Source organism: Salmo salar, chromosome ssa06 (assembly GCF_905237065.1).
Source record: "Salmo salar chromosome ssa06, Ssal_v3.1, whole genome shotgun sequence".
Lineage (NCBI taxonomy): Eukaryota > Metazoa > Chordata > Actinopteri > Salmoniformes > Salmonidae > Salmo > Salmo salar.
In genome coordinates this window covers 53,629,681-53,656,388 of record NC_059447.1, presented here as the reverse complement: position 1 = coordinate 53,656,388, position 26,708 = coordinate 53,629,681, and the positions used below count along the sequence as shown (strand labels likewise).

The 26,708-nt window shown below is 42.0% G+C and overlaps 2 protein-coding genes across 3 annotated transcripts in view; one reads left to right on the top strand and one right to left on the bottom strand.

Annotated features, from left to right (window-relative positions):
• Nucleotides 1-1,319: 1,319 nt before the first annotated feature.
• On the bottom strand, nucleotides 1,320-5,575 carry LOC106607640 (zinc finger and BTB domain-containing protein 25). The gene is made up of 3 exons (XM_014204784.2): nucleotides 5,233-5,575; nucleotides 3,523-3,717; nucleotides 1,320-3,063 (listed from the first exon to the last, which is right to left on the bottom strand). Exons 2-3 carry the CDS (start codon nucleotides 3,693-3,695, stop codon nucleotides 1,836-1,838), a joined length of 1,401 nt encoding a protein of 466 aa, XP_014060259.1. The 5' UTR covers nucleotides 3,696-3,717; nucleotides 5,233-5,575; the 3' UTR covers nucleotides 1,320-1,835.
• A 10,335-nt stretch (nucleotides 5,576-15,910) lies between these two features.
• Nucleotides 15,911-26,708, top strand: part of LOC106607639 (zinc finger and BTB domain-containing protein 1) — a 41,075-nt gene continuing 30,277 nt past the window's right edge. The window contains exon 1 of one of the 2 annotated variants that reach the window (XR_001329242.2): nucleotides 15,911-16,302. The gene's annotated coding sequence lies outside the window, so the exon portion shown is untranslated. The remainder of the gene's footprint in view (nucleotides 16,303-26,708) is intronic. The other variant, XM_014204779.2, reaches the window with a different exon arrangement.

The following is a 26,708-nucleotide window of genomic DNA, read 5'->3' as shown; positions in this document are numbered from 1 at the left end:
AAGACATAAAAACTATGAAATAACACATGTGGAATCATGTAGCAGGCAAAAAAGTGTTAAACACAAAGTAGCCACCCTTTGCCTTGATGACAGCTTTGCACACTCTTGGCATTCTCTCAACCAGCTCCATGAGGAATGCTTTTCCAAGTCTTGAAGGAGTTCCCACATATGCTGAGCACTTGTTGCCTGCTTTTCCTTCACTCTGTGGTCCAACTCATCACAAACCATCTCAATTGGGTTAAGGTCAGGTGATTATGGAGGCCAGGTCATCTGATGCAGCACTCCATCACTCTCCTTGGTCAAATAGCCCTTACACAGCCTGGAGGTGTGTTTTTGGTCATTGTCCTGTTGAAAAACAAATGATAGTCCCACTAAGCCCAAACCAGACGGGATGGCGTATCACTGCAGAATGCTGTGGTAGCCATGCTGGTTAAGTGTGCCATGAATTCTAAATAAACCAGTGTCACCAGCAAAGCACCCGCACACCATCACACCTCCTCCTCCATGCTTCATGGTGGGAACCACACATGCGGAGATCCTCCACTCACCTACTTTGCGTCTCACAAAGACACAGCAGTTGGAACCAAAAATCTCATATTTGGACTCATCAGACCAAAGGACAGATTTCCACAGGTCTAATGTCCATTGCTCGTGTTTCTTGGCCCAAGCACCTCTGTTCTTCTTATTGGTGTCCTTTAGTAGTGGTTTCTTTGCAGCAATTAGACTATGAAGGCCTGAGTCATGCAGTCGCCTCTGAACAGTTGATGTTGAGAGGTGTCTGTTACTTGAACTCTTTGAAGCATTAAATTGTGCTGCAATTTCTGAGGCTGGTAACTCTAATGAACTTATCCTCTGCAGCAGAGGGAACTCTGGGTCTTCCTTTCCTGTGGCGATCCTAATGAGAGCCCGTTTCATTATAGCTCTTGATGGTTTTTGCGACTGCACTTGAAGAAACTTTCAAAGTTCTGTACATTTTTCGAATTGACTAACCTTCATGTCTGAAATTAATTATGGACTGTCATTTGTCTTTGCTTATAAGAGCTGTTCTTGCCATAATATGGACTTGGTCTTTTACCAAATAGGGCTATCTTCTGTATACCACCCCAACCTTGTCAGAACACAACTGATTGGCTCAAACTAATTAAGAAATTCCACAAATTACCTTTTAACAAAGCACACCTGTTAATTGAAATGCATTCCAGGTGACTACCTCATGAAGCTGGTTGAGAGAATGCAAAGCTGTCATCAAGGCACATTTTGGGTTACTACATAATTACATGTGTTATTTCACATTTTTGTTGTCTTCACTATTATTCTACAATGTAGAAAATAGTAAAAATAAAGGAAAAACCTTGGAATGAGTAGGTGTATCCACACTTTTGACTGGTACTGTACCTGTTTCAACAGCTACTTATTTCGGAAAGTGCAAATTCTCAGAAATAAATGCAGATACATAGTATTTGCTAAATTCCAATCAATATCAGCTGGTAACATATGACAGAGAGAGAACACAAGTATCATGTAAAAACAATGTTCTATTCTATTCAGACATTCACTGAATAAAATAAGATACAGTTTACACTGGAATCACATCACATGGTTTCATCTAACCAACAGAAAGATGACAGTATTAACAAAATACAGGATATAAGCGGATAAGTGGAAGGATAATGTCAAAAGGTAAGGAATCCCTGCAACTGAAACAAGGTCAAGTTCAGTAGGAATCAAACCGAAGAAAACAAACTGAAAAAGAAGGTACTATGTGGAATTAAGAATAAGAAATAATATTTGGGACTATGTATTTATTTGATTTCTACAGTTTTTTTTTCTCCCTTTCATTCCACAGTGACGGCATCCACGCTCTCTTGTGAGATCTCAGAGTCTAGCGAATAGCAGGAGCTGCCATTGTCCTGAGCTTCCCGATTGGACTCCTCCGCCAACATTACCGTGGTGCTTGCTGCCACCCCAACGCCGCCCTCCGGTGGCCCCTCGCAGAAGTGTCCGGAGGCGTGGATGAGCTGGCTGCAGAGACGGCTGTAGCGGTGGTAGCGTGACGGCTTGCCCGTGTGAGTATACATGTGCTCCTGCAGCTGGCTCTTCTGGGCGAAGTGCATGCTGCACACAGCACAAGCGATCTTGCGCTTTCGTGCGTGACTGGTGGTGGAGGTGGTGGTGGGGGGTGGACTAGTGCCAATGGCTATACCACCCCTGCTCCAACTTAGCTCAGCAGCTAGCTCGTTAGCTAGGGCCTGGCTCTGCCGCAGGGCCTCCTCCAAGCAGCCTGCATCTAGTTGATCCTGGGGGGCCCCACGTTGCTGCTGGTCCTCAGGGCCCTCTGGGTCCCCTACCCCGCCCTGGGAGAGGCCCTCCATTAGTCCACTGGGATCCAGGGTGTGGCTGAACAGGTGCTTGCGGAGCCCCTCGGGGGAGGAGCAGCGCTCGCCACAGCGGGGGCACAGCAGCACCAGAGGGCCATCCTTGAACAGGAGGCCCTGGCAGGGGCTGCCGCCCTGGGCTGAAGGAGACGTTGGGGACCCTACCCTTCCCAGCGCCAGGTGGCCTTCCTCTCCCTCCCCTTCCTCCACCCTCTCCTGCTTGATACGTGTCGAGATGTCCGAGTCGTCGCCGGAAGCCACTGAGGAGACGCCACGGAGGAGACCAGAGAAGGGCTGACGGTCTGAGGAGGGGATGCCCTCCATCCCCACGGTCATCGAGAACTGTGCAGCGTGGGAGCGGCCCGCCTGGGTGGACGAACGCCTGTCCTCCGGGCCGCCTCCTCCTCGGGTCCCTGCACTACCTTTAGGGCCCCCAGTACCCTCTTTGTTGGCCAACTGGGATGAAATCTGAATACCGTACAGGTTGGACATACGAACCAGGTCACCGACATCGGGGGACCCCTCGTCGGGGTTACGGCACAGCTGGTAGGCATGGAGAAACTTGATGCCCTCCTGCAGGCGGCCCTGGTCCACTGGCTGCTTGGGGCCCATGCCAGTGTACATGATGTGGAGCAGGTAGCTGAACACGTCCGGCTGGATGTCCGTGGGCTGTATTTTAATGCACTCGCTGTGGAGATGGTAGTAGACAGTGGGAAAGTATTATTGCTGACCATTAGCTTTTAGTCTGCAAAGACAAATTCCATAAAATCTCCTGTCTCTTATATCAAAGTATCTCTTAGATTTTGTAGAGTAAGATGTATGAATACAAAACTAGCTCAAAATATCTTATTTGTGACAGCTTTCCAGGGAAAACACACATATCATATACATTTTGTATATTACCATCCTCAAAGATAATATTAGCTTAACAGTCAGTGCAATATGAGTCAACATACAACATTCCTTTGAATCTCCAATACCACTGAAACAACCTCTGACGACCACTATTATGCTAGCCTACATTGAATGTGGACACTAGCCCATGCTACTGTACAATGTTAACTACTTACTTGAAGGCCTAAACATAGGTATTTAACAACACCATGAGTGTGATATTGACTAGTACTGTTGATAAAAGCTAGCAAACCTTGACTGATGAATGAAGATCATCTTGAAGTAGTTAGAGAAGGCAGCCAGGACAGCCCGGTGGGCCTTGAAGTACACGTTGCCAATGGCGACAGTACAGTCACACAGGAAGCCGAACTCCCTCTGGACGTTGAGCTGCTGCAGGAGGAACAGGCTGTGGCTGGACACGTCCATGACGCCACTTCTCGACTTCCTGCTACACGCACACAGTAATTCATATTGTATTATATACAGCTTAAAATTAATTTGGGAGAGGATACATTGTGCAGACGTGGGTTAAAATAGTATTTCCTTCCTATCAAATACTTTTAGTGTGGTGGGTGCGGATTGCACATCTGGGGCTATTCCATTGTGCCAGGTAAGCTCAATAAACGACCTAATACACAAATACTATTGGTACCCATGACAGGTCTGATTTCTGTGCAATGACAAAATGTGGTTCTATATGACTACACTCTTCCCCCATGCCCTAAAACACACACCAAACATATGTTCATAAATGTAACACCTCTGACTCATGCACTAAGGCATTTCTCAAGGTGTTGCTGAAACAATTGCATTCTCTGCTGGTCAAAGAACTGAAAGAAGTATCTCTGGGACAGATGTTGGCATCTCTGTAACTTTCTACATGTAGACATTTTAGATAATAAAGGAGTTTCACGTCGGGTGTGACAACATTGACACTTGAAACATTGAGTAACAGTAGGCAAAACTAAAAACTATGACAAAAACACTATTCCAGATGTCAATGTAGCCTTATGGCAATATTGGTACATTGCAACTGAGCATGGGGTCAATAGAATTTACTGTTACATTGCACTGTTCATTTTGGCAGCCATTTATTAAGATTAAGTTTTAAAATACATTTTAGGCCTTTGTTACATTTTTGTCACTTCATCCTTCGTTAGTTTTAGTTATCATTCGACTAAAACAATTTTAGTTTAGTTTTAAATCACAGCCATTTGTCACATAGTCAGTGCATTTATTTTTTATTAAATAATGAATATTTAGGCTACCTCTACCGTCCTTCATGTGCACATTCTGATAGCCTTTTCCAACCCACCTATTATCCCCTCATACACTGTACCTTACCTGACAACATTGATATTGTGGCAGATTGTAACCAATGCCAGCCATAATTAACCATATAGGCTATAAAGCCTTAGTTACAGGTTAAACACAATGTAAATCTCTATATTTTCTCCCAATCATAACCGTCAAGGGTTATGACAGTGTTTTCCTTGGAAAGGCAAGAATTTGAGTTTTCCAAAATTGCCAGAAGTATTATTGTTGCAATCGATCAGGCATATTTATATTGTAGCAACCCTTTATTCAAATGTATCCATTCATGTTATCTACTTCAAAGCAGATGGGACACAACGATAGACTGTCAGACATGGCAACAAAGCGTGCATTCTGCAACCACGACAGGGTCAGCTTTCGACGAATGGAATACATGAATAACTGAAAATACCATCCTAAAAGATTGTCAATATGCCAGTCCCCTATGTAGCCTACAACCCACAGATAGTCTCATTATAAATTCGCCAACTTGTTTCACGACAGCATAACATCCATTCACACACGTCTGCGTTGAATCAAGTGTTCCTTCCGACCGAATCAAGTGTTCCTTCTAGACTAATGCATGCATTTGGATATCCCCTCCTATTTGCAAAACAAAACATATACGATAATTGGGAGTCCTTCTTACCACCTATTTGCGAAATACAGGTTTATATTTCGTAGTCTATTTGTTGCTGCAGAGAAATTCTCGCAGTCTCTCACGTCTTCATATGTGATTGTCAACTGAGCATGTTATTCGTCACGTGACTGTACTGCACAGTACATTTGGGACGTACTCTTTCACTGCATTTCGCCCGGTAGGCGGTGCTAACGTCACCGTGGGCGTAGATTCCAGCGCGCACAGTGTCGAGAACGAGCCGAGCACTCGCTCATGTCCGGATCGTGGAATCTATTCAACACACTGCGCAAAGCCATATATGGGGCATTTCCACTGATGATTTAACCGTGTTCTGTGTCCTTCTATGCAGACCAACACCTGTCTCACTTGACCATAGCTCCTGCGAACCTGCTCTAACTTGAGGGTAAGCAGGACCTGCTCCAGGAATAAGTGGCAAAAGCGGTTGCTTGGGGGCCCAGGCCGCTAGGGGGCCCCCAACCCCCAGTCGGGATCTCAACTTGTTGTTGAAGGTTAGAATAGTAGAATGCACAAGGTGCACGTTCGAAATTTGGTTGTGAATGAGCAATTATTTTCTTGTTATGTCATTCACTGACAGTTACTCAATTAGCCAGGTCAGCCAGTATTTTTTAGATTGTTAAATTAGTCTAGCCAGTTATCATGGCCGAATACCAACCGGTCATGCAGGGTACGTGCCCAGGGGCCCTGACCTCCCATTGATTTTGTTAGTCACTCTCACTCAGATATCATTAACATGGCATAAGTCATGGCAAAATGGGTAGAATTGCAGGAAAGTAGCTGTAAAACTGAAGAGAGAAAAAAATCTCTGCCCCTTGGCAAAAATAGTAGAATTGCATGAAAGGTGTTATAAAATGTATCTCCACCCTATGGCAAAATGTGTAGAACTGCAGAACACTTAATACATTTTTTTTTGTGGAACTCAGGGTCTCAATTTACTGTTGAGAGTTAGAATAGTAGAACACACAAGGTGCAAGTTTGAAATTTGGTTGAGCAATTTTTTTTATTGTTATGTCAGTCAATGACAATCACTCAAATAGCCATGCCGACCAAATCTCACTTAGGGCCCCCAAAAGGCTAGCAAGGGGCCAAGGCAAGGCTGCTGGGGCTTTTCAGCTGCGTTTACATAACAATGGCTAACTGTGAACAATTTAAATCTTCTTTTTGTTTTGCTCAGAAAACTAAAACCACTCTCGGGGGGCTAATTGGGGAACCCTGCACTAGTGTAACACTGGTGTTACAGTCGAAAAGCAGCAATAGAGAGTTCAGATGTTCTAAGCCTAACTACAGAAATGGATGTTACTGTTTCATCAGGGAGCCACAAAGATGAAGTTAACAAATGTAATCGCTGAATTCACATTATTTGCTATTTCATGCAGCCACAGCATAGGAAAAAGCTAAACAAATTATTTTCTATTCGAATTTCGCATTGTTTAAAGTTGAGAGATATAATTCACACAAACGAGACTGGTTGTGTAAGTATGCCTCCAGGATAATATGGTAAAGTTAGCCTCATGTATAGGCCCTCAAACAAATAAATAAGAACAAGGACTTCCAAAATCCATCGGGTTAACAGTTTTTAATGAAGCTAGAAATGCATGTCTCAGTTATTGACAGTATACAGGTATTATTGCATGTTGACTAACCAATCAGCAAATCAAATCCAACTTTATTTGTCACTTGCACCAAATACAACAGGTCTAGACCTTACTGTGAAATGCTTCCTTACAAGCCCTTAGCCCTTAACCAACAATACATTTCAAGAAATAGAGTTAAGAAAATATTTGCTAAATAACCTAAAGTGAATGTCCTGTGGACTTTAAAACTTCTTATGGCTTGAATCCCGTTAGCGGGATCGATATGACGACAGCCAGTGAAAGTGCACAGCGGCAAATTCAAAACAACAAAAATCTCATAATTAACATTTCTCAAACATACAAGTGTTATACACCATTTAGATGTTCCGCTAGCGGAACGCCTCGCCAATATCCAATGATAGAGCGTGGCGCGAATTACAAACACCTCAAAAATCCAAAAACTTCCATTTTTCAAACATATGACTATTTTACACCATTTTAAAGACAAGACTCTCCTTTATCTAACCACATTGTCCGATTTCAAAAAGGCTTTACAACAAAAGCAAAACATTAGATTATGTCAGGAGAGTACCCAGCCAGAAATAATCACACACCCATTTTTCAAGCTAGCGTATAATGTCACAAAAACCAAAACCACAGCTAAATGCAGCACTAACCTTTAATGATCTTCATCAGATGACACTCCTAGGATATTATGTTATACAATACATGCATGTTTTGTTCAATCAAGTTCATATTTATATCAAAAACCAGCTTTTTACATTAGCATGTGACGTTCAGAACTAGCATACCCACCGAAAACTTCTGGTGAATTTACTAAATTACTCACGATAAACGTTCACAAAAAACAAAACAATTATTTTAAGAATTATAGATACAGAACTCCTTTATGCAATCGCGGTGTCCGATTTTAAAATAGCTTTTCGGTGAAAGCACATTTTGCAATATTCTGAGTAGATAGCCCGGCCATCATGGCTAGCTATTTTGACACCCACCAAGTTTGGCACTCACCAAACTCAGATTTACTATAAGAAAAATTGGATTACCTTTGCTGTTCTTCGTCAGAATGCACTCCCAGGACTTCTACTTCAACACCCAATGTTGTTTTGGTTCCAAATAATCCATAGTTATATCCAAATAGCTGCGTTTTGTTCTTGCGTTCAAGACACTATCCGAAAGGGTGACGCGCCGGCACGTATAGTGACAAAAAAATGCAAAATATTCCATTACCGTACTTTTGAAGCATGTCAAACGCTGTTTAAAATAAATTTTTATGCGATTTTTCTCGTAAAATAGCGATAATATTCCGACCGGGAGACCTTGTTTTCGTTCAAACACTGAAAATAGAAAATGGAGTCTTCACATGCATGCGCACGCCCATGTCATTGTTCTCAGAACGACCACTTTCCAAAACCCCTACTGTTTTTCGCCCAGGGACTGCAGAGTCATCATTCCCCGTTCTGGTGCCTTCTGAGAGCCTATGGGAGCCTTAGAAAATGTCACGTTACAGCAGAGATCCTCTATTTTTGATAAAGAGGCTATAGAAGGACAAGAAATGGTCAGACAGGGCACTTCCTGTATGGAATCTTCTCAGGTTTTGGCCTGCCAAATGAGTTCTGTTATACTCACAGACACCATTCAAACAGTTTTAGAAACTTTAGGGTGTTTTCTATCCAAATCAAATAATTATATGCATATTCTAGTTTCTGGGCAGGAGTAATAACCAGATTAAATCGGGTACGTTTTTTATCCGGCCGTGAAAATACTGCCCCCTATCCTAAAAACGTTAAAGATAAGATTCTCCTTAATCTAACCACAGTGTCTGATTTCAAAAAGGCTTAACGGCGAAAGCAAAACATTAGATTATGTTAGGACAGCAACTAAACAAGAAAAACCACACAGCCATTTTCCAAGCAAGCAAGCAGAGGCATCACAAAAACCAGAAGGTCAGCTAAAATGAATTACTAACCTTTGATGATCTTTATCAGATGACACTCCCAGGACTCAATGTTACAAAATACATGTATGTTTTGTTGGATAAAGTTCATATTTATATCCATAAACCCCATTTTACATTGGCGTGTGATGTTCAGAAAATGTATTCCCACCAAAACTTCCAGTGAATGAGCACATCAATTTACAAAAATACTCATCATAAAGATTGATAAAATTTACAACAGTTATTGAAAGAATTATAGATATACTACTCCTTAATGCAACCACAGTGTGAGATTTTAAAATAGCTTTTCGGCGAAAGCACATTTGTCAATATTCTGAGTACAGAGCTCAACCATCAAAGCAAGCTATACAGATACCAGCAAAGTTCTGGAGTCAACTAAACTCAGAATTAGTATTATAAATATTCCCTTACCTTTGCTGATCTTGGTCGGAATGCACTACCAGGACTCCTACTTCCACAAGAAATGTTATTTTTGTTCGAAATACTCCATATTTATGTCCAAATACCTCCGTTTTGTTCGTGCGTACAGATTACTATCCAAAGGCATAACGCGTGAGCGTAAAATAAGAGACAAAAAGTCAAATAGTTCCATTAACGTTCGTAGAAACATGTCAAACGATGTTTTACAATCAATCCTTAGGGTCTTTTTAACATAAAACGTTGATAATATTCCAACTGGACAATAGCGTATTCATTACAGAAGAAAAAGAATGAGTGGCGCGCCAAATGTGCCAGCGCAGTAAACAACTCACTGGTCCCAGGCAGTCCACTGATAGACTGAGCTCCTATTCTCAGCCCAGTAACAGGAGACGCATGAAACAAGTTTCTAAAGGCTGTTGACAGCCAATGGAAGCCTTAGGAAGTGCAAAAATGACCCCACAGACACTGTAGTTTGAACAGGGATTAGATAGAAGAACTACAAATCATTTCCTGGTTGGATTTATTCTCAGGTTTTTGCCTGCCATATGAGTTCTGTTATACTCACAGACATCATTCAAACAGTTTTAGAAACTTCAGAGTGTTTTCTATCCACATCTACTAATAATATGCATATCTTAGTTTCTGGGAGTGAGTAGGAGGCAGTTTACTCTGGGCACGTCAGTCATCCAAGCGACTCAATACTGCCACCATCCAAGAAGCAGCAACCACCTAGCAGACAGTGTATGGTAACTGCTGGTGAAGGAGACCAGACTACAGAGGTAAAGAGGGAGTTTACCCAAAAGAGCTGTGTAGATGAACACATACAAATGTATCTTTCTGCGCATATAATGTGAGGTCCAACCTACCATTTGGTACAATGTGCAATGGTGGGTGAGTGACTTGGCACTCATCCAGTCCAGTCTCTGTAAGGCAGAGGAGGTTGCATGCATATACAACAAGTCACCATAATCAATTAGAGAGAGAAAAATGGCCTGAACAAGATTCTTTCTAGCCATAAGCGGGAAGCAAGCCTTATTACGAAAATAAAAACCCAATTTCAAATTAAGCTTTGTCACAAGATTATCCATATGAACTTTAAAGGACAACTTGTCATCCCACCAAATACCTACAGTTGAAGTTGCAAGTTTACATACAGTCGTGGCCAAAAGTTTTGAGAATGACACAAACATACATTTTCACAGTCTGCTGCCTCAGTGACTTTAGATATTTTTGTCAGATGTTACTATGGAATACTGAAGTATAATTATAAGCATTTCATAAGTGTCAAAGGCTTTTATTGACAATTACATGAAGTTGATGCTAAGAGTCAATATTTGCAGTGTTGACCCTTCTTTTTCAAGACCTCTGCAATCCGCCCTGGCATGCTGTCAATTAACTTCTGGGCCACATCCTGAATGATGGCAGCCCATTCTTGCATAATCAATGCTTGGAGTTTGTCAGAATTTGTGGGTTTTTGTTTGTCCACCCGCCTCTTGAGGATTGACCACAAGTTCTCAATGGAATTAAGGTCTAGAGAGTTTCCTGGCCATGGACCCAAAATATCAATGTTTTGTTCCCCGAGCCACTTAGTTATCACTTTTGCTTTATGGCAAGGTGCTCCATCATACTGGAAAAGGCATTGTTTGTCACCAAACTGTTCCTGGATGGTTGGGAGAAGTTGCTCCCGGAGGATGTGTTGGTACCATTCTTTATTCATGGCTGTGTTCTTAGGCAAAATTGAGAGTGAGCCCACTCTCTTGGCTGAGAAGCAACCCCACACATGAATGGTCTCAGGATGCTTTACTGTTGGCATGACACAGGACTGATGGTAGCGCTCACTTTGTCTTCTCCGGACAAGCTTTTTTCCGGATGCCCCAAACAATCGGAAAGCGGATTCATCAGAGAAAATGATTTTACCCCAGTCCTCAGCAGTCCAATCCCTGTACCTTTTGCCGAATATCAGTCTGTCCCGGATGTTTTTCCTGGAGAGAAGTGGCTTCTTTGCTGCCCTTCTTGACACAAGGCCATCCTCCAAAAGTCTTCACCTCACTGTGCGTGCAGATGCACTCACACCTGCCTGCTGCCATTCCTGAGCAAGCTCTGAACTGGTGGTGCCCCGCTCCCGCAGCTGAATCAACTTTAGGAGACGGTCCTGGCGCTTTCTGGACTTTCTTGGGTGCCCTGAAGCCTTCTTCACAACAATTGAAGTTCTTGATGATCTGATAAATGGTTGATTTAGGTGCAATCTTACTGGCAGCAATATCCTTGCCTGTGAAGCCCTTTTTGTGCAAAGCAATGATGACAGCACGTGTTTCCTTGCAGGTAACCATGGATGACAGAGGAAGAACAATGATTCCAAGCACCACCCTCCATTTTAAGCTTCCAGTCTGTTATTCAAACTCAATCAGCATGACAGAGTGATCTCCAGCCTTGTTCTCGTCAACACTCACACCTGTGTTAACGAGAGAATCACTGACGTGATGTCAGCTGGTCCTTTTGTGGCAGGGCTGAAATGCAGTGGAAATATTTTGGGGGGATTCAGTTCCTTTGCATGGCAAAGAGGGACTTTGCAATTAATAGCAATTTATCTGATCACTCTTCATAACATTCTGGAGTATATGCAAATTGCCATCATACAAACTGAGGCAGCATACTTTGTTAAAATTAATATTTGTGTCATTCTCAAAACTTTTTGCCACGACTGTACACTTAGATTGGTGTCATTAAAACAGATTTTTCAACCACTCCACAAATTTCTTGTTAACAAACTATAGTTTTGGCAAGTCGGTTAGGACATCTACTTTGTGTGGCTCAGTTGGTAGAGCATGGTGTTTGCAATGCCAGGGTTGTAGGTTCGATTCCTACGGGGGACCAGTACGGGGGAATTTTTTTTATGAAATGTATGCATTCACTACTGTTAGTCGCTCTGGATAAGAGCGTCTTCTAAATGACTAAAATGTAAAAAAATGTAAATGTTTGTGCATGACACAAGCAATCTTTACAACAATTGTTTACAGACAGATTATTTCACTTATAATTCACTGTATCACAATTCCAGTGGGTCAGAAGTTTACATACACTAAGTTGACTGTGCCTTTAAACAGCTTGAAAAATTCCAGAAAATGATGTCATGGATTTAGAAGCTTCTGATAGGCTAATTGATATCATTTGAGTCAATTGGAGGTGTACCTGTGGATGAATTTCAAGGCCTACCTTCAAATTCAGTGCCTCTTTGCTTGATATCATGGGAAAATCTAAATAAATCAACCAAGACATCAGAAAAACATTTGTGGACCTCCACAAGTTTGGTTCATACTTGGGAGCATTTTCCAAATGCCTGAAGGTACCACGTTCATCTGTACAAACAATAGTACACAAGTATAAACACCATGGGACCATGCAGCCGTCAGACCGCTCAGAAAGGAGATGTGTTCTGTCTCCTAGAGATGAACGTACTTTGGTGCGAAAAGTGCAAATCAATCCCAGAACCACAGCAAAGGCCCTTGTGAAGATGCTGGAGGAAACAGGTACAAAAGTATCTATATCCACAGTAAAACGAGTCCAATATCAACATAACCTGAAAGGCCGCTCAGCAAGGAAGAAGCCACTGCTCCAAAACCGCCATTAAAAAGCCAGACTACAGTTTGCAACTGCACATGGGGACAAGGATCGTAATTTTTGGAGAAATATCCTCTGGTCTGATGAAACAAAAATAGAGCTGATTGGCCATAATGACCATCGTTATGTTTGGAGGAAAAAGGGGAAGGCTTACAAGCCAAAGAACACCATTCCAACCGTGAAGCACAGGGTGGCAGCATCATGTTGTGGGGGTGCTTTGCTGCAGGAGGGACTGGTGCAATTCACAAAATGGATGGCATCATGAGGGATGAAAATTACATGGATATATTTTAGCAACATCTCAAGACATCAGTCAGGAAGTTAAAGCTTGGTCGCAAATGGGTCTTCCAAATGGACAATGACCCCAGGCATACTTCCAAAGTTGTGGCAAATTGGCTTAAAGACAACAAAGTCAAGGTATTGGAGTGGCCATCAAAGCCCTGACCTCAATCCTATAAAAAATGTGTGGGCAGAACTGACAAAGCGTGTGCGAGCAAGGAGGACTACAAACCTGACTCAGTTACAACAGCTCTGTCAGGAGGAACGGTCCAAATTTCACCCAGCTTATTGTGGGAAGCATGTGGAAGGCTACCCGAAATGCTTGACCCAAGTTAAATAATTTAAAGGCAATGCTACCAAATAGTAATTGAGTGTATGTAAACTTCTGACCCACTGGGAATGTGATGAAAGAAAGAAATAAAACCTGAAATAAATAATTATCTTGTAACGTCCGTCGTTAAAGGTAGACCAAAGCGCAGCGTGGGTTGATCATATTTTATTTAACGGTGAACCAGCAAAAACCAAAACAAGAAACTCAACGAACGAAAAGTTTTTCAGGCTACTCACAGCAATACAAAAACAAGATCCCACACACACACAGGTGGAAAAAAGGCTGCCTAAGTATGGTTCCTAATCAGAGACAACGATAGACAGCTGCCTCTGGTTAGGAACCATACTTGGCCCAACACAAAGAAATACAAAACATAGAATGCCCACCCCACACCCTGACCTAACCACATAGAGAAACAAACCCTCTCTCTCAGGTCAGGGCGTGACATCTCTCTACTATTATTCTGACATTTCACATTCTTAAAATGAAGTGGTTATCCTAACTGACCTAAGACAGGGAATTTTTACTAGGAATAAATGTCAGGAATTGTGAAAAACTGAGTTTAAATGTATTTGCCTAAGGTGTATGTAAACTTCCGACTTCAACTGTAGGTATTTATAGGATGGCACTTTTTCAATGGATAAGCCACCAGATGTGACAATGCTAACATTCGCTGGCAGAGTTCTAGCTCTGGTAAAGGTCATGAATTTAGTTTCTTGTATATTCAAGACCAGTTTGAGACCATAAAGGGAGGCTTGCAGTGACTGAAAACCAGTCTGGAGTTCTTCAACAGCCTGAACCAGAGAAGGAGCACATGAATATATAACTGTATCATCTGCATATAGATGTAACTTTGCTGGTTGCATCCCATTTCCCAAATCATTAATAAACATTGAGAACAACACAGGAGCTAAAATGGAACCCTTGGGCACACCTTTATTAATCTCAAGAAAGCTAGACGTGTGATTGTCAGTATATTCACATTGTGTTCTGTCAGAAAGATAGTTCCTGAACTAATTTACTGCCCCTTCAGTGAGACCAATGTTACTGAGTCAAGCTAGCAACAATTCATGGTCAACTGAATCAAAGGCCTCTAATAAATCCACAAACAGAGCAGCACAAGGTTGCTTTTATCTAGTGCATTAATGATATCATTTGCCACTGCCATAGCTGCAGTTGTGGTGCTGTGCCCCGATCTAAAGCCAGACTGAACCCGCTCAGTATGTTCTTTTCAATTAAGAAGTTTTTTAACTGTGAGTTCACTACAGATTCATAGACCTTGGCCAGGATAGTGAGTTTACTAGGGATTCATAGACTTTGGCCAGGATAGGGAGTTCACTAGGGATTCATAGACTTTGGCCAGCATAGGGAGTTCGCTAGGGATTCATAGACTTTGGCCAGGATAGGGAGTTTGGAGATAGGACGATAGTTATTAGCATCTGAGGGATCTCCACCCTTTAGCAGTGGGAGGACATAATCTGAATTCCAAATGCTGGGTATGGAATTACTAAACTATGGAACGATACTCTTACAATAACACTATGAGCCACTCAGACACTGTATATCCTAATCCTAGTACTTGATGCTATATCCTAATACACACAAAATAAGTAATGATCAGAGAATGCCTAAAATGTCACTTGACAACCAGTGTTAGTGAATGTACTGTAGCATCATGTTTTGTTTAAAAACTGATCGTTTGGAAAATAATCTTGATTTTTAAGGCTGTTAACCCGTTGTATAAAAGCAATAATACACTGGAGGCTATGACCATATCACAGCCATGATAAAAATGTCATAACACATGGCCTCTCATGTATTATTGCTTAAGTAAACTATAAATTATAAACCCATCATAGCCTAATGTATGAATTAAATCACAGGTGGAGTTGCCTGGTTATGGTCTCAGTTCAGCAAGTTCATTCCACTCCTTGTAGGCTACTCCAGGGCATTTGCCAAAGACATGGGAAATGACCGGAGTGGCAAGGAGTGGAATGTTAGCTAAAACAACTGGACCCAGCCTCGGTAGAACGTTGACGTGCATCGGACAGTCCCATGCCATTGGAACAGTTGTTGCACTTTGAAACCGACGCCCACGTATGGGACTGCCCACCGGGCAGAATGCGTGAAAAGAGTGTGTCCCATGTACATTTTCTGTCAGGTCATAAAATGTGTAAAAATCACCTGTGTGGGTAGCGAACACACATATTGTTTTGTACATACAGTGTGTTTTACGCTATCCTAAAAAAATCTGATGCTGGTTAACAAACTTTTCAGCAGAGAAAACTTTCTAATAGATCATAAAATGTACATGCCATGCTCAGCCAATGGGCGCAGCAAAGTTCTAATAAACGCATGCCTCGGAGACTTCAATGTTTATTCTAATTTGAGTTAATGCTGAAATGTACCCTAAACATCATCGGTGGTCATTCTAGTAAATGCCTGGGCAATACACATGGGTTATTAATCAAATGAATGCTGTGGAAGATAGGCCTAATTCAATTGTACAGGCCTACATGTATAATATAATAACTGTGCCAGTATCAAATTTTCTATGTTCGTCCAATTTAACTGCAAGCATTCAACTGAGTAATGTTAACTTGTTACTCTACTGTGCACCAAGTATCTGGAGCGTTGAATTTGCGTGAGTGGGGCTCGACCAGGCTCAGTGTGCGGTGAACGAGCTCAAACAGCGGCTGTGCGGAAGTTCTTTCATCCGTGCTGCAGAAGGGGCTTCGCCCTCGCGATTATTCTCGTCACAACTTTATGCTTGGATAAAAGCGGTTCAGGTGGAACTTCTGGACAGTACAACCCAACTTGAGTTTTACTACATCCACAGTCGTCCACCTTTATTTTCAGTGAGTATTTATTCAGTGTTTTTCACAGGGTAAACATTCCTGCGTTTGGAAAAACCTTGTGCCTTTTTCCACATAGCGTGAATGCGGGAAGCAGCGCGGGGGTGGCAGTGCGTGCTTGCTTGACATTTCCGACAACACTGCCGTGGAGCTCTCCATTTTGGTCTCACTTTGTTTGGTCCCCCGATATTTTCAAGAAGTACCACTCTGTTGCTCCGATCGGAATAATTGTAAATCTGGCTAGTCGATTATTGGTTTTATTGCGGTATGATTGACAGATATGATGTGCGCGCGACAGTCTCCAAAATAGGCCAATGAAAATGCGTGGGTGGGATGTAAAACCTCTCAATTTGAGCCGTCGAGGAGTCCTGACAAAGAAACGACTGTTTTGAACCATAAATATGAGGGTATCACTTTACTGACTGCACATTCTCAAAGTAGACCATTGATGATAGCAGATAGTTCATTGTGGTCAACTACGTTCAAATGCATTCTAGACTGTTAGAGATTTAGGCTTGAATAGCTGAAAGACATTGATGAACTCAATTTCCTTCACTATGGAGTGGATTTTAGTCAGCTAAGGTTTAAAATTTAAAAAAGGCTACAAATGCTTAGTAATTGCAGACTGAACTGCTCTATGTCAACACTGTAGAACATGTCATTGACTGGCTGCATATCATATCAAAATGATAAGCTATATAGAAATCGGTCCTTTTTGCTTCCCGAACTGAGCGGCTGGATGCCAGAGTCTGCCACGGTGTAGCACGCCTGGAGTTTAGGGATTAAGGGCCTTGCTAGAATAACCGAATCACGGCAGATTTGTCCCTATTGTACCCTCTGGTTGCAGGTCCACCCCAGCTAACAAAAACGCCCCCACAACTGTAGAGAAGGTTCCTTAAGAATCTCATTAGGTCATTAACTAATGTTGACAGGAATGTGCCCATGATGTGCAAGGAATATTTCCAAGAGAACATTCCCTTGATGTCTAATAGAATTTACCCAGAATGTGGTTACCATTTTATCAGAATTTAAGATATTAATGTTCTAGACACGTTTTATGGGAACGTTGCAAGAACATTCATGTGTCCAGTTTTCTGTGGATAAGGAGAATATTCCATCAGTGTCCCACCAAACATACACAGAATATGGTTGCCATGTTCTCAGAATACAAAATATCAATGTTCTAGACACGTTTCATGGGAACATTTCTGTGTATTAGTTGTCAGGTGTAATTGAACCCCCAAAGAGTTTAATTACACCTTGTTGCTGTTTCCGAGCCAATCAAATCAAATTTGATTAGTCACATGCGCCGAATACTGCAGGTGTAGACCTTACAGTGAAATGCTTACTTACAAGCCCCTAACCAACAATGCAGTTTAAAAAATAATAAGAAGAAATAAGTTACACAAGTACCTGTAAAACCTCGCTTCCATCCAGAATGCGAGGTCAGGACAGGTGCATCAAAGCTAAAGGCCATCAGATTGTTAAACAGCCACCACTAGCACAGAGAGGTGGCTGCCTAGCTACAGAGTTGATATTATTCGCCACTTTAATAAATGGAACACTAGTCACTTTAATAATGTTTACATATCTCGCATTACTCATCTCATGTATATTCTGTATCCTTCACTATCTATTCTTTACTATCTATTGCATCTTAGCCGCTCTGCCACTGCTCATCCATATATTTCATACTTATATATTCTCATCCCATTCCCTTACTAGATTGTGTGTATTAGGTTTTGTTGTGGAATGTGTTAGATATTAGGTTTTGTTGTGGAATTGTTAGATATTACCTGTTAGATACTGCTGCGCTGTCAGATCTAGAAGCATTTCGCTACAATCGCAATAACATCTGCATGTGACCAATAAAATTTAATTTGAAGAGCAGCAGTAAAATAACAATGGTGAGACTATATACAGGGTACCAGTACAGAGTCAATGTGCGGGGGCACCGGTTAGTTGAGGTAATATGTTCATGTAGGTAGAGTTATTAAAGTGACTATGCATAGATAATAAAGTACCAGCGATGTAAAAGAGGGGAAGAGGGGCAATGCAAATAGTCTGGGTAGCCATTTGATTAGATGTTCAGGAGTCTTATGGCTTGGGGGTAGAAGCCTCTTGGACCTAGACTTGGCGCTCTGGTACTTCGTGGTAGCAAAGAGAACAGTCTATGACTAGGGGGGCTGGAGTCTTTCGCAATTTTTAGGGCCTTCCTCTGACACTGCCTGACATCCAGGCACTGATTGGTGAACCACTGATCAATTCATAGCTCTTTGTCTGTTGCCAAGGTTGGGGAGACTCTCACACACACACACACAGTGATTTTAACTTATATTTTACACACTGAAGTAGATGATTACATTGTGCATGTTCATTTATACAGTAAATATTCAAAATGTTCTCACCTGGGATTTGAACTCACAACCTCTTGGTTCATGGTATTCCAATCTTCCCGTTACACCACTGTGTCCAGTCATGTATTGGTTAATCTGACTGTTCTCATCATTGATTTTATTTACTTATTTCAAGAGCTTTCTGTATAGTTGTCTAATGTTGGTGAGGCACGTTAACCTGTTTTTACTGATAATCCTGAATCACTATGATCAATAAAAGTTTTTTTTCCCCGTGAGTGTACATTTAAAGTTGTACTATGAAGAAATCGCTCAGCCATTTCCTAGTTAGCAAAATTGTAATAGTTAGCCTAATTGCAGTTTGTGGCAAAATCAGCTAGTATAGTGTAGAGAATCATTGTACCATCTAAACCGCTGTGAAATATATTTTCCATAACCCAAAACATTGTATTTTCAGCTGTTTGAAGCTGGTGTACAACATCAAAAGTAAAAGATGCAAAAACAAAACTTACGGCTCCCAAGTGGCGCAGTGGTCTAAGGCATGGCATCTCAGTGCAAGAAGCGTCAATAAAGACCATGTTTCAATTCCAGGTTGTATCACAACTGGCCATGATTGGGTGTCCCATAGGGCGGTGCACAAATGGCCCAGCCTCATTAGGGTTTGGCTGGGGTTGGCTGTCATTGTAAATAAGAATTTGTTCTTAACTGACTTGCCTAGTTAAATAAAGGTTAAATAAAAAAGTGTTTTCAAAAAAAGAACTGGAAGCATAGAAATAGGGCACATAGAACAGATCTACCGCTTTTTAGACTTGCTTACAATGCGAATGACAGATCTATAACTCACATTTGTATTTGGTCTGGTCCCCCAAAAGGTTACATATTGCCACTTTAACAGAGCTGAGATTTACTTCAAAGTGCATTCACTCTATTGCTTACACCTATAAAGTTGTTTCCTTGACATAAACACAGCAAAAAAAGAAACGTCCTCTCAATGTCAATTGCGTTTATTTTCAGCAACCTTAACATGTGTAAATATTTGTATGACCATAACAAGATTCAACAACTGAGGCATAAACTGAACAAGTTCCACAGACATGTGACTAACAGAAATTGAATAATGTGTCTCTAAACAAAGAGGGGGTCAAAATCAAAAGTAACAGTCAGTATCTGGTGTGGCCACCAGCTGCATTAAGACATTTCTGGGGGAATGGCCCTAGCCCTCACCCTCCTATCCAACAAGTCCCAAAGGTTTTATTTTATTTTATTTCACCTTTATTCAACCAGGTAGGCTAGTTGAGAACAAGTTCTCATTTACAACTGCGACCTGGCCAAGATAAAGCAAAGCAGTTCAACATATACAACAACACAGTTACACAATGAATAAACAAACATACAGTCAATAATACAGTAGAAAAAAAGTATATACAGCGTGTGCAAATGAGGTAAGATAAGGGAGATAAGATAAGGGATAAGGCAATAAAATAGGCCATAGTGGCAAGGTAATTATGATATAGCAATTAAACACTGGAGTGATAGATATGCAGAAGATGAATGTGCAAGTAGAGATACTGGGGTGCAAAGGAGGATAATAAATACAGTATGGGGGTGAGGTAGTTGTATGGGCTATTTACAGATGGGCTGTGTACAGGTGCAATGATCTGTGAGCTGCTCTGACATCTGGTGCTTGAATTTAGTGAGGGAGATATGAGTCTCCAGCTTCAGCGATTTTTGCAGTTCGTTCCAGTCATTGGCAGCAGAGAACTGGAAGGAAAGGCGGGCAAATGAGGAATTGGCTTTGGGGGTGACCAGTGAAATATACCTGCTGGAGCGCGTGCTGCGGGTGGGTACTGCTATGGTGACCAGTGAACTGAGATAAGGTGGGGCTTTACCTAGCAAAGACTTGTTGATGACCTGGAACCAGTGGGTTTGGCGACGAATATGAAGCGAGGGCCAGCCAACAAGAGTGTACAGGTTGCAGTGGTGGGTAGTATATGGGGCTTTGGTGACAAAACGGATGGCACTGTGATGGATAGATCTCAGACGATACGAAAGAGAGGTTGAACAGGCTAGTAATAGGGGTTGCAACAATTTTGGCAGATAATTTTAGAAAGAGAGGGTCCAGATTCTCTAGCCCGGTTGATTTGTAGGGGTCCAGATTTTGCAGCTCTTTCAGAACATCCGCTTTCTGGATTTGGGTGAAGGAGAAATGGGGGAGGCTTGGGCAAGTTGCTGTGGGGGGTGCAGGGCAGTTGACCGGGGTAGGGGTAACCAGCTGGAAAGCATGGCCAGCCGTAGAAAAATGCTTATTGAAATTCTCAATTATCGTGGGTGTATCGGTGGTGACAGTATTTCCTAGCCGCAGTGCAGTGGGTAGCTGGGATGAGGTGCTCTTATTCTCCATGGACTTTAGTGTCCCAGAACTTTTTGGAGTTTGTGCTGCAGGATGCAAAGTTCTGTTTGAAAAGGCTAGCCTTAGCTTTCCTAACTGCTTGTGTATATTGGTTCCTAACTTCCCTGAAAATGTGCATATCGTGGGGGCTATTTGTTGCTAATGCAGTACGCCACAGGATGTGTTTGTGCTGATCAACGGCAGTCAGGTCTGGAGTGAACCAAGGGCTATATCTGTTCCTGGTTCTACATTTTTTTGAATGGGGCATGCTTATTTAAGATGGTGAGGAAGGCACTTTTAAAGAATAACCAGGTGCTCAATGGGAATAAGATCCGGGCTTTTCGCTGGCCATGGCACAACACTGACATTCCTGTCTTGCAGGAAATCAAGCACAGAATGAGCAGTATGGCTGGTGGCAATGTCATGCTGGAGGGTAATGTCAGGATGAGCCTGCAGGAAGGGTACCACATGAGGGAGGAGGATGTCTTACCTGTAACGCACAGCGTTGAGATTGCCTGCAATGACAACAAACTCAGTCCGATGATGCTGTGACATACCGCCCCAGACCATGACGGATCCTCCACCTCCAAGGTGATCCCGCTCCAGAGTACAGGCCTCAGTGTAACGCTCATTCCTTCGACGATAATCCTGAATCCAACCATCACCCCTGGTGAGACAAAACCGTGACTCGTCAGTGAAGAGCACTTTTTGCCAGTCCTGTCTGGTCCAGCAACGGTGGGTTTGTGCCCATAGGCGACGTTGTTGCCGGTAAATGTCTGGTGAGGGCCTGCCTTACAACAGGCCTACAAGCCCTCAGTCCAGCCTCTCTCAGCCTATTGCGGACAGTCTGAGCACTGATTGAGGCATTGTGCGTTCCTGGTGTAACTCGGGCAGTTGTTGTTGCCATCCTGTATCTGTCCGCAGGTGTGATGTTTGGATATACCGATCCTGTGCAGGTGTTGTTACACGTGTTCTGCTATTGCGAGGATGATCAGCTGTCCATCCTATCTCCCTGTAGCTCTGTCTTAGGTGTCTCACAGTACGGACATTGCAATTTATTGCCCTGGCCACATCTGCAGTCCTCATGCCCCCTTGCAGCATACCTAAGGCACGTTCACGAAGATGAGCAGGGACCCTGGGCATCTTTCTTTTGGTGTTTTTCAGAGTGAGTAGAAAGACCTCTTTAGTGTCCTAGGTTTTCATAACTGTGACCTTAATTGCCTACCGTCTAATGCTGTTAGTGTCTTAACGACCGTTCCACAGGTGCATGTTCATTAATTGTTTATGGTTCATTGAACAAGCATGGGGAAACAGTGTTTAAACCCTTACAATGAAGATCTGTAAAGTTATTTGGATTTTTACGAATTATCTTTGAAAGACAGGGTCCTGAAAAAGGGACGTTTCTTTTTTTTCTGAGTTTACGTGCCTAGGGTATTTTTCTGGACAGAGCATAACTATACTGGCCCAATAAGCACATGCCCTGGAGATGCCTCTTATTGAGACAGTGATTATGGCGTTAGTCACTGGTGCTGGTAGCTTGGGTTCGAGACCCGCTAGGCCGCAGGGGTGGGCAACTCCAGTCCTCGAGGGCCTGATTGGTGTCACACTTTTTCTCGATCCCTAGCAAACACAGCTGATTAATCAGATTGCATTCTAAACTGAAGATCATGATTAGGTGATTATTGGAGTCAGGTGTGTTAGCTGGGGCTGGTTAAAAACTGTGACGCCAATCAGGCCCTCGAGGACTGGAATTGCCCACCCCTGCAGGGAATCACCCTACTCTCACATTCTTAGCAAAATATGTTAATATCATTATTTGAGAGCAGTTACAGCTTATTTCAAAAGTTCTATTTGAGATGCTCAGCTATGTAGAATGAATAAATACTGATAATTTATGAGGTAGTGTAAATGTGGTCATAATTTGTGCTCAAGGGGAAATCCTACAGATTCCTATATTTCAATGAGAAACTCATTTTAATTAGATCAGATAGGTGTGTTGTATCTGTTGCCAAATAATTTCATTAACATGTTTTGCTAAGAATATCAGTCTAGGGGGACTGTCCTAGTGTGTCTTGACTGTTGCCACCAGCAGCAATGATGAACTCCCTATCCACTGTCCCAATAAGGAATATCTCTAGGGCATGTGCTTATTGGGCCAGTATAGTTTGGCCCTGTCCTGTCCAGAATAAACCCTACCCCTTCCTCCCTAGGCACTTGTGTAGATTTGAAACAACTTGTTAGGTGGAAGGCTGTAATCCTTCTAACCCCCCCCTAAAAGATTTAGATGCACTATTGTAAAGTGGTTGTTCCACTGGATATCATAAGGTGAATGCACCAATTTTTAAGTCGCTCTGGATAAGAGCGTCTGCTAAATGACTTAAATGTAAATGCTGTAAACAATAGGGTGATTGCAAATAAATCTCAGCTTTAAAAGTACACTCAAGAAAAACTTTTATCGATCATAGTGATTCAGGAGTGCTTTAAAACAGGTTAACATGCCCCACCAACATTAGACAACTATACTGAAAGCCCTTACATTGCTGAAATAAGTAAATCAAATCAATTATGAGGAAATTCTGCTGAACCAATACACGGACATGGTGGCGTAGCAGGAACATTGGCATATCCTGAACCAGGAGGTTCTGAGTTCAAATCCCAGATGAGGACTGTTGAATAATAACTCCTGTATAAATGAACAATGTAATCAGTGTGTCAAATATGTAAGTTGAAAACACTGTACAGTATGTTAAAACCAGTGTTTGTGTAAGTATCCCTAACCTTGCCCACAGACAAAGAGCTGAAATGGATCAGTGATTCACCAATCAGAGCTTTCTTTGGGAGCATCAGGTGACGCCCTGACATCTGATACATAGAAATCTTACTGCAACGTTCCCATGAAACATGTGTAGGACATTAATATCTTATGTTCTGAGAACATGAAAACCCTGTTCTGTGTATCTTTGGTGGGACATTGATGTAATAATATCCTGTCCTCCCAAGTGGCACAGCAGTCTAAGGCACTGCCAAGCAGTGCTGAGGCGCCACTACAGCCTGGGGTTGTGACCAGGAGCCTATTAGGGTGGTGCACAATGGCCCAACGCTGTCCGGGTTAAGGGAGGGTTTGGCCAGGGGGCTTTCCTTGGCTCATTGTGCTTTAACGACTCCTTTTGGTGGGCCAGGTGCCTGCAAGGTGTCGTCAGTCTAATTGTCCGACACATTGGTATGGGTGACTTCTGGGTTAAGTGTGCAGTGTATTTAAGAAACAGTGTAGCTTGGCCGATCATGTTTCGGAGGACACCTCTCCCAAGCTTGTTGGAGAGTTGCATCAATGAGACAAGGTCGTAACTATCAATTAGGTAATTAAAAAAAATGGACACATTAATGTTTTTGCAAGGTCCTATGAAATGTCTAGAACATTAATAGTGTATACTCTGAGAACATGGTAAACACGTTCTGGGTATGTTCTGTTTGACATTAATGGGAAGTTTTCCTAACTCTAACACCAACACATGCTAAAAAGGTTCTCAGAAGGTTTTAGCTTAAGTAGTTAGGGTATCATTCTAACTAATGGAAAACTGGACACAAACATTAGGGGAACATTAAGGGTAACATAACAAAAACGTTCTCTCCGCTAGTTCAAGACAGGCTGGCTGTACTGTATATTATAGCGAACTAACACTCACACTTGTCTTTTCTTAATAGCACTAACTTTGCTGGTAGCTGCTTATTGAGGAAAAATGTTGCTTACTATGGCTGTGATATGCAGTTGAATGCACTAAATGTAAGTGACTCTGGATAAAAGTGTCTGCTAAATGACAAAAATGTAAAAACATTTGTATAGAATTAGGCTAGATACATTTTTTTTTTTATCTGTCAATTTGATAATATAGCCCTATGTGTTTGTGTGTGCACCTGCATGTGTGGGACAAGTATTCTCTTTAGGGTGATCTTATCGCAACAGTGTTATTTTTTGTTGACCTTTTTGTGGTATAATTATGTGCCACATCATGCATAGTAAAAAAAAAATACTATTACAACATCCAATGTTTAGCATAATTTTGTGGACTAAAAGACTGAATCCGCAGGTTGTGGGTACCCCCATGCCGCCCCACTTGTGTTGTGTTTTCACTTTGAACGAAAACAAGGAGTTTGAGCCCTGAGCGGCTGTGGGATGGCCTCTGGGCAAGGTGTGTCTTTGTGCTAACAACCCTGCTGCCATGGCTCCAGAGTTGGTGAGAAAAGGAAAGTCACTTGCAAGCTACAGCTGCCAGAAACAAACACAGAGCAGATAAAGCCCACAAGCTAGCTAACTTGTTTTTAGATAAAATGTCCTGGAAGCAGGGAAAACATTTTGAGAAAATGTTGACAGAAACAAACGTCATTCTCGGGTTCTTGGATCTGAATGAACTCGACCCCAAAAGAGAAAAAGAAGCGAGAAAAAGACTGCTCATGACCAATCCAGAAACCGGATAAACATTGGAATTAATTTTGAAAAGTGGAAGAGTGACGCCGAAATGACCTGGTCGGTAAGTGTTGGGTTGCATTTTTAGCCTGCTAGCTATATTAGTTGTTAACCTTAGTGTGTTCAAAAAAATACATTTGACAGCATCAATAGTCACGTCTTTGTCAAGTTTTCACTCTCAATTTGCTCTCTTTCAAATCTTGGCACCTTTTGGGTTTCAATTTCTCTTTTTTTTTCTCGATTGGATTTCAGGCTGGTGGGGAGGTGGGCTTAGAGGCGGGTGTCTAGAAACTTTAGATTGGTCACTTACACTGGAGTGATGGACAAACTAACAGATACTTGACTTTAGCCATTCTTCTTAGATGCATTACATCGATTGGATCCACTTCAGAGCCGTCTGTTTAGCTTGCTACCCGGCTTAAAAAGTAAGCACCAAACGACTTGGGTAACCCAGCTTCAACTTGATCCATAAGCAATTAAATAGCTATACTGTACTTTGAGCTGCGTAGAATCTACTTGCTAAAGTTAGCTAGCTAGCTAATTACTTCTTAGCCAGCAATGTTCATCTGCAGGGCCTAAAATGAACATGCAGGGCCTAAAATGATCACCTGCCAAATGCGGGTTGTTTTTGGCATTGGTGGGTGGTCAGGGCTCCATGGTGCAAGTGAAAATAGTCAAGTAAGATCACATTTATAGTCAAATGAATGCTGCAGTAACTGTTTTCAAAGAATTTCTGCCGTTTTGTTTCATAGCTGGTAAATTAATCGCATAAAGTCAAAGAACTACGAAGCCTAATCCACCTAGCACTGCAACACTGCCTGGCTGGGGGCTGTGTGTACGTGAAGGGCATAAAGGTTGGTCTAATTTACTTGAAACGAAAGTCTACTGAAGCAAGACTTTGTTCTTGGCTATTTACATTGTTTTGTTCACAAGCTAGGTTGTTCTCAATGTTTGAGTTTCAACTGCTAGGAAGGGAAGAGAAGACAATGCTTCTACTAGTCAGACTCAATCTTACAGGCAGAAACATGATGAGTCACATTAACATGGTAACCTCCTGCCCCTGAACATTTTTGTGATATTTTGGTTAAACAATATACCACATTACTTCTTACTAGTACTGCATATATTGTTTCAGAAACATTACAAAGAATGCTCATGTGTTTTGTTGGTGTAATGTTAGCAAAAAAAAATATTTTGGCTGTTA